Here is a 14370-nt window from a genome sequence, read left to right on the forward strand (position 1 = left end):
GTGTGTATATATATATATATATATATATATGGGTGTGTATATATATATATATATACATATATATATATATAGGAATATTATGCAACCATCAAAAATAATGAAATCTTGCCATTTGCATCGACATGGATGGAACTGGGGGGTATTATGCTGAGCAAAATAAGTCAAGCAGAGAAAGACATGTATCATATGACCTCACTGATATGAGGAATTCTTAATCTCAGGAAACAAACAGAGTTGCTGGAGTGGTGGAGGGTGGGAGGGATGGGGTGGCTGGGTGATAGACATTGGGGAGGGTATGTGCTATGGTGGGCACTGTGAACTGTGTAAGACTGTTGAATCGCAGACCTGTACCTCTGATACAAGTAATACATTATATGTTCAAAAAAAAAAAAAGAAGATAACAGGAAGGGAAAAATGAAGGGGGGGGATCAGAGGGGGAGATGAACCATGAGAGACTATGGACTCTGAGAATCAAACTGAGGGTTCTAGAGGGGAGGGGTGTGGGGGGATAGGTTAGCCTGGCGGTGGGTATTAAAGAGGGCATGTACTGAATGGAATCCTGGGTGTTATATGCAAACAATGAATCACGGAACACTACATCATAAACTGATGATATAATGTATGGTTATTAACATAACATAAAAAAAAACCTTAGTAAGCTCCCCCCAAAAAAGTGCAATCCCATCACAGATATGAAATACCTGTGTAATCAGAAAAAATTTTAAATTCTACAAAAATAAAAAATTGAATTGTAAAATAGAATGATTCCTCTATTCTTTGTATGTCATTGTTAAAATTATTTATCAAATTAACTCTTTGTCACAAAAATATCACCTAGGATTTCCTATTGCTACTAAAGCTATTCCACCTATCTATTCCATAACTCATGAATAGTTCAATACTTGTGACCTAGAGTCAAGTATTTTCTCTTTTTCTTAGTCCTCCGTGTCTTTTAATGTCTTCATTCTTCTAATGCCATTGGATTCAGTTGCCACTACTTTGAAAGCTCCTCCTTCAAGGAGAGTGGAAAGTATTCCATGACCGTCTTACTCAAAGAAGTCTCACTACTTCATTCTGATTTTCCATATGCCCTCCTTTGCCTTAGAATACTTTTTTATTGAATATTCTATCTCCTCTTTTTCCATTTTGAAGAGTCTTCATATCTCCAGGTTCCTAGAAGGAAAAACTGAAGAAATACTATTTAACTAGCAAGGTATAGAGGAAGCAGAAATAGGGCCAACAGTCATAGGATAGATTGATATTTTAAAAAAAAAATTTATTCTCCTTCTTCCAACTGTGTATTTCCATGGTTCTAATTCTTGTATGAAATTTTGACCATGGTTTCTAGTAAGAATGGAAAACTTAAAATGCCATTCAGTACAGTATTTTGTTTCATTATGAATTTATTTGAAAAAAATTGTCATTCTGTCAACAAATTATTCCTATCAAAATGTGGGACATGTACATTGCATTTCAAACTGATACTTACTGTAGTCCAACTGACCTGTTGACCTAGGTCTGTAAAATAGAGAGTGACAATGGAGGAAGTTGCAATACTTTGAATGGTTATGTAGTCCTTCAAAAAAGGCCCACCTTAAATAATAAGGAAAAGTATTTTAATACAATTTCAAGACATCATGATTTTTAACAAACAATTTTATGTGAAAAATTGTGAATGCTAAGAATAAATCATACATAGAAACTGCAATGTACAATAAATATTTAAAGTAAAATAAAATGAAACAAACACATTTTATAAAATATCTAAGAATTTTTCAAATATATGGTAGTTTCCCACCTCTACCTAAACAAAGTGCAGATTATCACTAGTTTTCCTAGGATTAGGAAATCCTGTTGTGTTCTGAGAAAATGTAATACTGGATAATATCATAACCAAATATGATACAGGATATTTTTAAAGAATAATTTTTGGGGGGAAGGGCACCTGAGTGGCTCAGTTAATTGTCTGCCTTCAGCTCAGATCATAATCTCAGGGTCCTGGTATTGAGTCCTGTGTTGGGCTCCCTGCTCAATGGGGAGCCTTCCTGTCCCTCTCTCTCTGCCACTCCCCATGCTCATGCTCTCTCTCTCTAAAATAAACAATTAAAATCTTTTAAAAAAGTAAAATTTGGGGTGTCAGTAGACATAGATGTCAACTGTTCTCTAAATTCTTTTATTATTTGATAAATTAGGGCAAATAAATTTTAGTAGTCATTGCAAGCATCAGCGAAGTGACTTGATGTATGCTTTAAAAGATCTCTATGGATGCTGTGTGGAAACTGGGAGGAAGGGAAGCAAGATTACTTAGGACGAACTCAAAATTCATCAAGCAAGGGATTTTTTGGATTAAGATGGGACCAGTAAAGATGTTAAAAATTCATCAATTTCAGATATGTTTTGAACATAGAGCAGGTTCAACTTGAGAAGAGAGTATTTTGGGCAATTAGGAGCATTGTAATTTCATTAACTGGCAGGAAGAAGAGTGGGGAAAGAGCAGGATTTGGGGGTGGAAATGAAGATTTAAGTTAACATATGTTAAGTGTGTGATATTTATTAGACATTCAAGTAGGTGCTGTCAAATAGGCAGTTGGGTAGGTGTGTCTGTAGATATTTGAAAGTCATTAACATTTAAAGCCATACTGTGTGATGAGATTATTTGAGTGTTCAGTTTGAAAAGAAAATGGAAACTGAAAAAAGTTTCTAGCACTACGGGCTTTAAAAGTAATAAAAGAAACATACAGCAAAGATTACTGAAAAGGAGTTTCTCATGAAATTTGAGAAGAATAAACAACTGATGTCTTACAAGACATGTAAAGGAAATGTTCTGTTCTTAATAATATACACTAGATAAGTCTGACATGTGTGTACTGAAATATATGTACAAAGTGTTCTTTTTAGCATTATTTATAATTGTAAAACAACTGTAAAAAGTTAAATCTTCATAAATGAGATAATGCTAAATATATCTTGTTTTATTCAAACAAAGTTTTACCATACAGAAGGAAAAATAAGTGGACTAGGGCTAAATGAATCTCATAAGTATAATGTTATTTTTATTGCCATTGTAGTTGTTTGTATTGATATTATTCTTTATGTTAATCTATCTGTGATTTATCTTTACCTTTTTCTCATGAAAAAGTGTCATTTCATTCTCTATTTTTTAAAGATTTTATTTATTTTTTTGAAACAGAGAGAGAGTGCATGAACATGGGGGAGGTTGGGAGAGGGAGAAACAGGCTCCCCACTGAACAGAGAACCAGAAGCCAAAGTGGGGACCCTTCCAGGACACTGGAATCATGACCTGAGCTGAAGGCAGATGCTTAACTGACTGAGCCACCTAAGCGTCCTTCATTCTCTATTTTTCCAAGACACAATACATATTAATTTATGACTATTTTTAGATGATTTTCAGAATCCAATACCTTGGATAAAATGTAAGATAAAATGTGCAATTGTTATATATTTATTTTGAAGATGGCATTTGATAAAGCCAATGTGAATATGGTAGGCTATTATTCCCTTGATTAGGTTATGCTATGTGGCTTTATAAGAGAGATTATTGAGGTGGGTCTGAGCTACTCATGCACTATTAAATCTGCAGGATTGGTAAGCCACAGGAATTCAGATTCAAAGTACTAGAATACTGGTACTACAGTACGAGAATGATTGCTGGGATGAAGATGGATAGGGCCACATGGCAAATAATGCAAATAGCTTCTAGGAACTGAAATGGCCTATAGAATGCAACAAGTAGTAAGGAAATAGGAACCTCTGTCATACAGCCACAAAAAACAAAACAAAACAAAACAAAACAAACAAACTTCAGACAATAAGAATGAAGACAGAAGTAGAATTTTCTAAAAGTCTTGAGATGAGAATTCAGCTCCACCAACACCTTGATTACAGCTTTGTGATACTCTGAGCAAAGAATCCAGCCATATTGTGTCTTTAAGCTAATAAATGAGTGTTATTTTAAGCTTAGTTTGTGGTCATTTGTTACACAGCAATAGGAAGTTAATGTAACATGGGTCAAGGTAAAGACTTGGATATACAAATGGTCAAAATCATTTTGACAATCATGTATAACAATAAGAAATGTTAATAAGGACAAAATAATCTGAGATCTTTGTACCACTTGAAGTACTGAAAACATCTTTCCAACATACATCTATTGACATCTTTGGAGAGGGGATTAGTTTCTACTCCTCTATTACTTTTGATGACTTCAAGGAACAGACCATTGGCATATTTTTAAAATGTGAGATTTGCATAGAAGGAACTGAGAGAATCCAGGCATATCATTAATCATACCACTCAGACTCAGTAATCAGGGAACCCTGTCTTTGGCCTTCTATGTCTATGTCCTTTTCCAAAGAGAGAGGAATGGGTAGGGCCAAGAATATATTCCTAAAACAAAAGCCAATTCCATGGATATCAGGCTTCAACCACTTAAAGCCTGTGAATTTTCTGCCCAAATTAATTTAAACAAATCTTCTTTCTTGGGCATTTCTTCCCAGAAATTGGGCCAGACACTAGGGTATGTACCTAGGGGTTTGTCAAGGCCCTTGTATAAGTGCTATGGATGATTAGAGCCAGGGCTGGGAAGGAAAGGACCAAGTCTACCCATGCTTCATCTTTCTGTTTTAGAAATCCAATGACTTTAAGAATTAGAAATTCAACTCTGTGCTTCCAAAACATTATTAAGTATATTAATTGAGGTAGGAGGAGAGAACACATTTTATTTTTTTATTTATTTTTTTAAAGATTTTATTTATTTATTTGAGAGAGAGAATGAGATAGCGAGAGAGAGCATGAGACGGGGGAAGGTCAGAGGGAGAAGCAGACTCCCCGCTGAGCAGGTAGCCCGATGCGGGACTCGATCCTGGGACTCCAGGATCATGACCTGAGCCGAAGGCAGTTGCTTAACCAACTGAGCCACCCAGGCGCCTGAGAGAACACATTTTAGTTACCAGTTTCTATGACAGATGTATTACAATTGTGACTTCAGTTCTTTACCATTCCCATATCCACACCATTTACAATATGACTTTTAGTACCCCCAGAAGAGTTGGTGCCTATTTCCCTGCACCCTTGAGTATGGGTTAGCCTAGTCATTCACTTTAGCTAACAGAATGTAGGGCAAGAGATATGATACTTCCAAGACTGGGCCTTAAGAAATCTTAAGTGCTTGTGCTCATTTGTTTGAATCCCTGAATCCACCATGAGAACAAGCCCCAAATATTCTGCTGAAACATGAGAAACCACAAAGAGTAGAGAGCATTGGCTATAATCATGGCCATCCTAGACCAGCCAGTCACTAAAAACCCACCAGCTGACTGCAGCTACTTGAGTGGACCCACCCAAGTAAGGCTAAGTCTAGCTCAGCTCAGCACAACCACTGAGCTAAAAGAAAAAAAAAGTTTAATAACTTGCCCATGATTATCAATGTTTGCTATTTTCTTTATGTTTTACTGATGTCTTTTGTGTGAGGAAAATGTAGAAGACTAAATCTGCATGATGTCATTGCTCATAGTATAAGCATTCTGGCAGGAAATATATGTAAATATTTAGGGCTTACTTTGTTTCAGTGTTAAGTTTTCTTAATATGAATAGTTATAACATCAGTTATAACTGATAGATGAAGCATCTACCATGTGTCAGTAATTATAGTGCTTTATAAACATGAACTTATTTAACACTTATAAAACAAAAACCAAACCATGGGTTAAGTTCTTTATTAGCTCCACTTTACGAAAGAAGACCCTATAAATAGGTAAGCAGAAGAGTCAATTTTAAAATTCTGTTTTACTCCAAACAACCTCTTTGCACCACATCCTGCTTTGCTCGCTAAAATAATTGAGTCTTTTTTTTTTCAAATAAGTCATCACATTCTTATTCAAGAGCACTCAGTGGCTATATTTCATTCAGATCATACCCTGTAAATGTATGTGAAGGGAAACCAAATAAATATGTCAGGAGAAAGTAAAAAGTCACATTCCCCAGGAAGGTAGAACTAACAGAAATTCCCTGTTTCCCCTTGTAGTGTTCTTCAAATTGAATTATATTTTATATTGATGCTTATGGCATTCTAGAGTCTTCATTATATAAGAGTCAAGTTCAGAAAACAATACCACTATATAATTTTATGTTATTTGAGCATCCATGTGTTGAAAGGCATTTATATGGCTGGCATATACTAGGCCCTGAAGAGGTAAAAATAAACAAGAGAATGAGTCTTCTCTTTTAAATTCAAACCAGATAGGAATTTTTCTTGAACATTGAACATTTCTTGAGCTTGAAAGAATTTGAAATCGTTAAGAAAGTATGACTTCCAAGAATATCATGGATTCCAATTTTTTCAGCATAGATGTCTCAGAGAAATTTGGAATGTCTAAGAAACATTGAAAACAAACAAAACACCTTAGAGAGATGCGAGGAAATCATCATTGGTCCTTAAGTAAAGGTAATATCTGAGAAAGAATGGCCTGAGTATTAGCAAAAGTACCAGAAAAAAAAGGGGGGGGGCAGTTCACCACACTATGGAAAAATTTAGAGATTGAAATTCCTTAATAGATGCCTCTTGTAGATTTACTATTATTGACTTCGAGTAATCTTCTAAAACTTATATTCTACCCACAGCTCTTATTTAACAAGTCCAAATTTAAGGTCAAGTTGATGTAATATTAGTGGCAATGATTATTAGCAGGAGTAACTTTTAAGTGTATCTATTTATAAATTTTTTGAACGAAGAATAGGATTTGACAGTTTGAGAAATTTCAGGCTTAATACTGGATATTATATTTTCCCTAAAATTCATTAATTTCTCTCCTCCTTAGCTCATTTATTCTGCTTTAAGCAGAAAAGAAGAAAGAACAAAGAAAGAAAAAGAAGAAAGAAAGAAAAAAAGAAAGAAAGAAAGAAAGAAAGAAAGAAAGAAAGAAAGAAAAAAGAAGGAGGGAAAGGAAGGAAGGAAGGAAGGAAAGAAGGAAGGAGGGAAGGAAGGAGAGAAGGAAGGAGGGAAGGAAGGAAGGAGGGAAGGAAGGAAGAAAAAAAAATATTGAGCTGTATCCCTGAGAACATATTAGGTGATAGTAGAATGAGAGAATAAAGCAGTAAAACTTTTAGAAACAGAAAGATGTTAATTCAGATCCTGCCTCCAATGCACATGGCACTGGAATGTGAATATTATCCTTTAGACTAAAATTCCTCATGCAAAAACTGGAGCACTAGTTTATGGGGAGAATCAATCGACATACCTGATCTAGACCACTTACTATAATGCTTGCCATTTAGTAAGTGATAAATAAATATTAACTATTGATGAAAGAAAAGGGATTCCAAATTAAATAAATAGATCAGTGAAAATTTATTCTTACCTCGTTCTAGCTGCAGGCCAATTCGGGAAGGATACCACTTTGGACCTATTCCATGTAAAAGAAAGCATTTAATTGTCAGTACAAGTGTATACACATTGTAAAATCTAATAGTTTCTTTGGGTAGATTCCTAGGAGTGCAATTGCTGGATCATAAAGTCATTCTATTTTAAACATTTTGAGGAGCCTCCATATTGTTTTCCAGAGTGGCTGCACCACTTTGCATTCCCAACAGTGTAAGAGGGTTCTCCTTTCTCTGCATCCTCACCAACACCTGTTGTTTTTTGTCTTGTGAATTCTAGCCATTCTGACTGGTATCAGGTGATATCTCATTGTAGTTTTGATTTGTATTTCCTTGATGATGAGTGATGTTGAGCATTTTTTCATGTGTTTGTGGGCCATCTGGATGTCTTCTTTGGAAAAATGTCTATTCACATCTGCCCATTTTTAATTGGATTATTCATTTTTGGGTGTTGAGTTTTATAAGTTCTTTATATATTTTGGATACTAACCCTTTACCAGAAATTATCATTTGCAAATATCTTCTCCCATTCTGAAGACTGCCTTTTAGTTTTGTTGATTGTTTCCTTTGCTGTAGCAGAAGCTTCGTATCTTGATGAAGTCCCAAAAGTTCATTTTTGCTTTTGTTTCCTTTGTGTCCGGAGACATATCTAGTAAGAAGGTACTATGGTCAATGTCAAAGAGGTTACTGCCTGTGTTCTTCTCTAGGATTTTTATGGTTTCAGATCTCACATTTAGGTCTTTAACCCTATGATCTAGCAATTGCACTACTAGGTATTTACCAAAGAATACAAAATACTAACTCAAAGGGATACATGCACTTCAATGTTCAAGCAGTATTATCTACAATAGCCAAATTATGGGAATAGCCCAAGTGCCTTTAACTGATGAATAAATAAGGAAGAAGTAGTATATATGCACAATGGAATATTACTCAGCCCCAAAAAAGAATGAAATCTTGTTTTTTGCAATAATGTGGTTGGAGCTAAAGTGTAGCGCATTAAGTGAAATCGTCAGAGAAAGACAAATACCATATCAATTCACTCCTATGTGGAATTTAATAAACAAAACAAATTATCATAGGGAAAAAGAGGAAGAGGCAAACCAAGAAACAGACTCTAAACTATAGAGAATAAACTGATGGTTACCAGAGGGGAGGTGGGTGAAGGGATGGTTAAGTAGGTGACAGGGATTAAGACTGCACTTGTGATGAGTAACAGGTGTTGTATGTAAGCATTGAATGACTAAATTGTACACCTGAAACCAATATTACACTATATGTTAACTAACTGTAATTTAAATAAAACAAATGAATAACAGGATTAAAAATGGGCAGAATACATGAATAGACATTTCCCTCCCCACTCCAAGAAATCTGATAGTTTCTGTTGGAAGACAGATTAAATCTTAGGAAGTGGATAATGTAGTTATCCAGTGTCATAAATGGAGATAGATCTTTGCAGTGTGCTGATGAGCAGTGGTTGATAGTTATGACAAGAGCTTTAGGGTGGTAATTTTCTGTTTTTTAATCTGGGGTCTGGCTACATATATGGGTTCAATCTGTGGACATGTACCAAGGTATATGATATAGGACTTGTGCACTTTATGTAAGTTATTTTTCAATAAAATGCTTAACCATCTTCATTTAAAACCAAAGAACATTGATCTTATTATTATTATTTTTTTAATATTGACACCTGAAAGTGGTTTATTTCCTTTACCATGAATAAAGCACGCAATTCATATTGGGATAATATGTATTATTGACTTTATTAATTATAAGCCTATTGATTATAGCAGACCATCACTTTAGTATCTTTTCCTTATACTATCATTAGGAATAAATACATAGTTTACTAAAGAATTCTACCTGGATAAGGAAATCAAAATACATTTACCATAAACAGCCATAGTAGAAAAATTGGTTCACAATTACCAGAATATAATTATTTTCCCTTAAAATGAATTCTATGTTATTATTTTAAAGTTTCTATTGAAAATTGAATTCTTAACTTTGATATCCAGTATTAAGCAAATTAACTTGATTTATAACAAATTAAGAGTACTGTCAAAGGAACATACTGCATTGCTCTTTTGTTTTCAAAACATTACTTTTTAAAGTGGTAATAAGAATGATGATAATAAGACATAAGTAGACTATTGCACTAAATTCTCTCTAAATTTATTGCAAAAAGAGAACTTATATATGTACATTATCATGGACAAATAACTCATAAGTCAAAAATTATAATCACAGGTTTAAAACTATTTAGGATTATATTCAAACAAAATTTAGTAACAGCATGACAAATGAGCAGACACAAAATTTAACTTTGACATTTGATTTTTTAAATTAGAGAATATGCAGGTAAAGACACTTTATTGTTTTGTTTTTGTATTTACTAATAAAATTCTTATTATTTATATAGCCATTGGTTGTTCTGGAATGTATATTAACATTATTTGCTGAAAGATATTTTAAAATAATTACTTGTATTACCCATAGTGAAAATCTGCTGCCAAAGAAGATATGATGCAAATGCATACAACAGAGGCTTCTATAGTTTTAATTGAGTTTCAAATATGGGAATTGGAGAAATTACAGTCATAATGGGAATCCATTTATATTGAACAGATAGTCATTGAGCACCTATGATGGGTGTACATTAAAGCTGCCATTTTCTGTCCATTTAAATAATATTCACATGAGATACTGCTTTCAATAGCACTTTGTGATGCCTCCTATTGTGGAAATAAAAAAAATATCATTCTAAGCTGATAAAACTCTCTATGAACTAGATGACTGAATACTGGCTGAACCCACACTAATACATCAAACAAATTAGAAGCTCTAAACACTTTTTGGGAAATCCATGACCTTCTAACTCTGTCAACATAGATCTGCTTATGGAATAAGCTTGGCATTTATAGGTTGTGACCTTTTAACACTGTGTCCTAGTGAAAAACAGTTATTAACTGCCTATATAACCCTTTAGATTAGTTTCAGTCACCTTTTCAAAGAGCAAAGAATACATTTGCTGAAATGTTCTGTGCTTGTTGTGGGAGGTGGAATAGGTTTGAAGAATAGCAGAAAAAAAGACAGTATAAATGATAAAGAACATAAGTTGCATAAGGATTTTTAGCATGGATGAATAGTCTAAAAGATTATTTATATTGTGGAGTACATTGAATTTAGATAACTGGCTTACAGATGAATTATAAATACATAGGAGATCTAATGCATCTGCCAGTCTCTGAATTTATCAAGACATTGAACTTGATTTGTGCAACTTTTTTCATATTCTAACCATGATTTATCGTTCTTTTCTTGATAATTAAAAGTGTTTATATCACTAAGGGATAGCATTCTATTTTAGTTTAGTTTAGTTTAGTCTAGTTTAGTTTTGTTTATTTATCTGAGAGAGAGAGCATGAGTAGGGAGACGACCAGAGGGAGAAGCAGACTCCTCGTTGAGCAGGCAGTCTGACATGGGGCTTGATGCCAGGATCCTGAGATCATGACCGAGCCAAAGGCAGACGCTTAACCAACTGAGCCACCCCAGCACCTCAAGGGATTATATCCTAAATGGGTAATATACGCAATTCAATATATATGTACTTCAATATGTAATTCAAATATATTTATTTTAATAAGGTAGTATTTTCCAAACTGTTAGTTGTGAGCCATTAATAAATTGAAAAATGGACTTAGTGTATTATTCTTAGCATTACTTAAAGGAATAGAACAGAATAGTGTAGAGTAGAATAAGTAGAGATGTATCATCATGACACTGGACCCAATGTATTGCAATAAATTCTAGATAGGTTAAGTAATGTTTCTTGAACTTTTGTTCAATAGTTTAAATTGTATAAGTACATTTTATTTTTATAAGAACTATAATAATTTCTTATTCACAGTCAAAAAGTTTTGAAATCCATGAATCCCAGAACACTTATGCCCTCACTTATGACCCTTGGTAAAACCTGTCCTTTGCTCCTACCTTTTTCTTGATTTCACCTATCCCAGTAGGAAGGATAAGTTCTGAGAGCAGTTAAGGATTAAAAAAGTTAATAAATATGATGGAGCCTCCATATTGAACCATAGAGACTTCTGGGAATAAATGAAATGGTGATCAATTTTTGTTGTTTACATCCTGGGTTCTTTGTGGCTGGTGTTGTGAGATAAGATAAAGAATAAATAGAAACAGAATATAGACCTAAGAAGTATGCTATGCAGAGCTGGCTCTGTTCAAGGGGTTAATGGAAGAAAGATGAAGTTCTACAAGCTTCTACATGGCTCAGTTTAATTCCTCAATTTTCCAGAACTGGATGTAGAAGAAAATAAGCAAATTTTTCTGGTCTGTTCACTGTGACCTGCCACTAGATACAAATGTGGCTATTAAAGCTAATCTTGGAGATGACAGTTCCAGAGAGTTAGAAACAAAGAAGGCTTAATTTCCAAATAATTGATAGATACAAGATAGGAAATAGATTCTACATGTTCTGAAAAATAACAATGAAACCTGTAAAAAAAAAAACCTTTAGATAATAAGACTCAAGAAAATGTAGCATTTTTTTTTAATAATCTCTATGCTCAATGTGGGGTTTGAACTCACAGCCTTGAGATCGAGTCACATGTTGTACTAACTGAGGCAGCCAGGCACTCCAAGAAAACATAGCATTATAAACTAAAGTGTATCAACTGTTATTTCTAATAACCCATTTGAAAGAAAAAGTAAATTGTATATATATAATTATTATATTATATAACATAATATATATTATTTATATTTGTATAATTTATCCTTATTTATATACACAGAGGCTTCTTTGACAAAAGACTGAATAAAATTTATAGAAATTTATGATCAACTTATTTTTAATAATAAAAAAATAATGGGATGATTGTATAGACAATTAGATCAGGCAGAAGAGAGAATTAGTTAGTTGGAAAATAGACCAGAGGAAATTACTCAGAAAGTAGAAACATGAAAGGATCAAGAAAATATGAAAGCAACTTAAAAGAAATAGGGGCTAAAAATGAACAATATATTAGGCATATGCAAGCATAAGAAAAATTATTAATTACAATGGTAAACTGTATATTCCTCGCCATATGTCCTATTGAGTACAACTAGAAAAGAATGGCAAAATATTTTCTCAAGTTCTCCACAGAGTAATTAGAAAAATGAAGACTTATGAAACTGAGCTCTGGGAGGACAGAAAACCAAGAAAGCTGAGTCCAGCAATTGGAGACACATTCCCCTAGGGATATCAGCTTGTATTGGAAGAAACAGCTGAATAGGACTTTCTACAAACTCACAAGGCTAAGGAAACAGAAGAACAAACTATATCCCCAATTGAGAAGTAGAAGCTCTGGTAAAAGCCCAATATTCCAATTGGCATTGTGTAATTAGGGCAAATCAGAAAGAAACCAGTTCCTACAGGAAATGAAGCTGAATTTTGAATCATCTCAATACCTGTTTGGATTCAAGTGATCTGTAATCTCCACAGTCCAGCTCTTCTCCCCAAGGAAGCAAAAGTAAATAATCTCTGGAGGCAGATAACTTCATCTAGAGTCTGTTATAATCTTTACAAATTATCTTTGTATCTAGTGACAGGTCACAATGAACAGACCAATCTTTGAAAATTTTTCAAATTTTCATGTATGGCAATTAAACTGATTGATAGCAGATTTCTAAATGGCAACAATAAAAGGTAATGGACAAATAGCTTCTAAATGGAGTACTTTTTAAAGAAAACATAAGGACATTACTGGAGTGAGAAATCTCACAGTCAGTAGACCCTTTCTGCCTGTTAGTAGATGAACATCTAAAGGATCAACTTTTAGAAAAATAAGTTAATTCTAGGACTAAGAGATAAGGTAAATATTGAGCAAAGGAACTGGCATATATGTGGACACTTCTATATAAAATAGCTTAATATCTATATAAGTCATGTATATAAAATAATATAGATAACAGTAATAACGTATATACATATAAAGAAACAAAATACTGGACAATAATAACATACAAAATGGAAAGCACTCAAAAAAATGGAAAGCACTCTTTGGACTTAAAAGTATTCTAAATAATTTGGATTATTTAAGAAGAATGTAAAAACATTGATCAATTTCAGATTTTGATAAAAAGATTTTTATTTGTTTATTTATTAGAAAGGGAGGAGGAGGGGCAGAAGGAGAGAGAGAGAGATTCTTAAGCAGGCTCCACACCCAGAGCAGAGCCTGATGTGGGACTCAAACTTATGACCCTGAGATCATGACCTGCGCCAAAATCACAAGTCAGACACTTAACCGACTGAGCCACCCAGGCTTCCCAAAAGATTTATTTTTTTAAAATTTTGAACAGTTTATTAGTAAACATATTTCTATTAAACCAAACTTTTTCTTATTATTAACTTCCACATATATTCCTTGTCCTAATATCCAAAGTATACAACTCTCTCTTTTCCTTTGAGACAAAAGATGTGCTCTGTTGTAAAGTTCTCATATGTGCAAAATGAAATTAAAGTACAGGAGATATCAACCAAGTAATGAAATGTTAAGTAGGAAACATGATGTGATGACAGAATGTCCTGTGTACTTTGCATCATCACTTTGGTTATATTGCTTTATTAATTAGTACTGCTATAGTCTTTCCAAACACTACAATCCCATAAGCAAGCCTGAACAAAAGGGCAGACACATGAATTGTTTCCTTTTTTATAAGAAATAAACACCAAACATATACAAAACTCCTTACGTACTAAAATACTGGCTGCTGATTTAATATTGTTGAATCAGTTGTTTTATTTGTTACAAATGATTCATTCAGTACAGTACTTCACTAGATCTAAATGGACCATTCTTTTCTTTGTAAACCATTTATTTGAAGTTTTATAAGTGCCCCCTACATAATTAAGTGATCAAGCTAAAATAGAATCAAGGAAGCCAGTAAGATATGATATGAGTGATA

General features: G+C 33.6%; 1 protein-coding gene across 3 annotated transcripts in view; it reads right to left on the reverse strand.

Moving 5' to 3' along the window:
- The window catches only part of TECRL (trans-2,3-enoyl-CoA reductase like), a 111996-nt gene that overhangs the window by 42726 nt on the left and 54900 nt on the right, over nucleotides 1–14370 (reverse strand). For all 3 annotated transcript variants that reach the window (XM_025887752.2, XM_073891167.1, XM_073891168.1), the window contains exons 3-4: nucleotides 7377–7421; nucleotides 1490–1593 (exon numbers count right to left, since the gene is read on the reverse strand). In XM_025887752.2, coding sequence (XP_025743537.1) covers nucleotides 1490–1593; nucleotides 7377–7421 — 149 coding nt within the window. The remainder of the gene's footprint in view (nucleotides 1–1489; nucleotides 1594–7376; nucleotides 7422–14370) is intronic.

The sequence above is a fragment of the Callorhinus ursinus genome, unplaced genomic scaffold (genome assembly GCF_003265705.2).
Source record: "Callorhinus ursinus isolate GAN/ISIS: 27379988/994484 unplaced genomic scaffold, GSC_fseal_2.0 scaffold4, whole genome shotgun sequence".
In the NCBI taxonomy this organism is placed as follows: domain Eukaryota; kingdom Metazoa; phylum Chordata; class Mammalia; order Carnivora; family Otariidae; genus Callorhinus; species Callorhinus ursinus.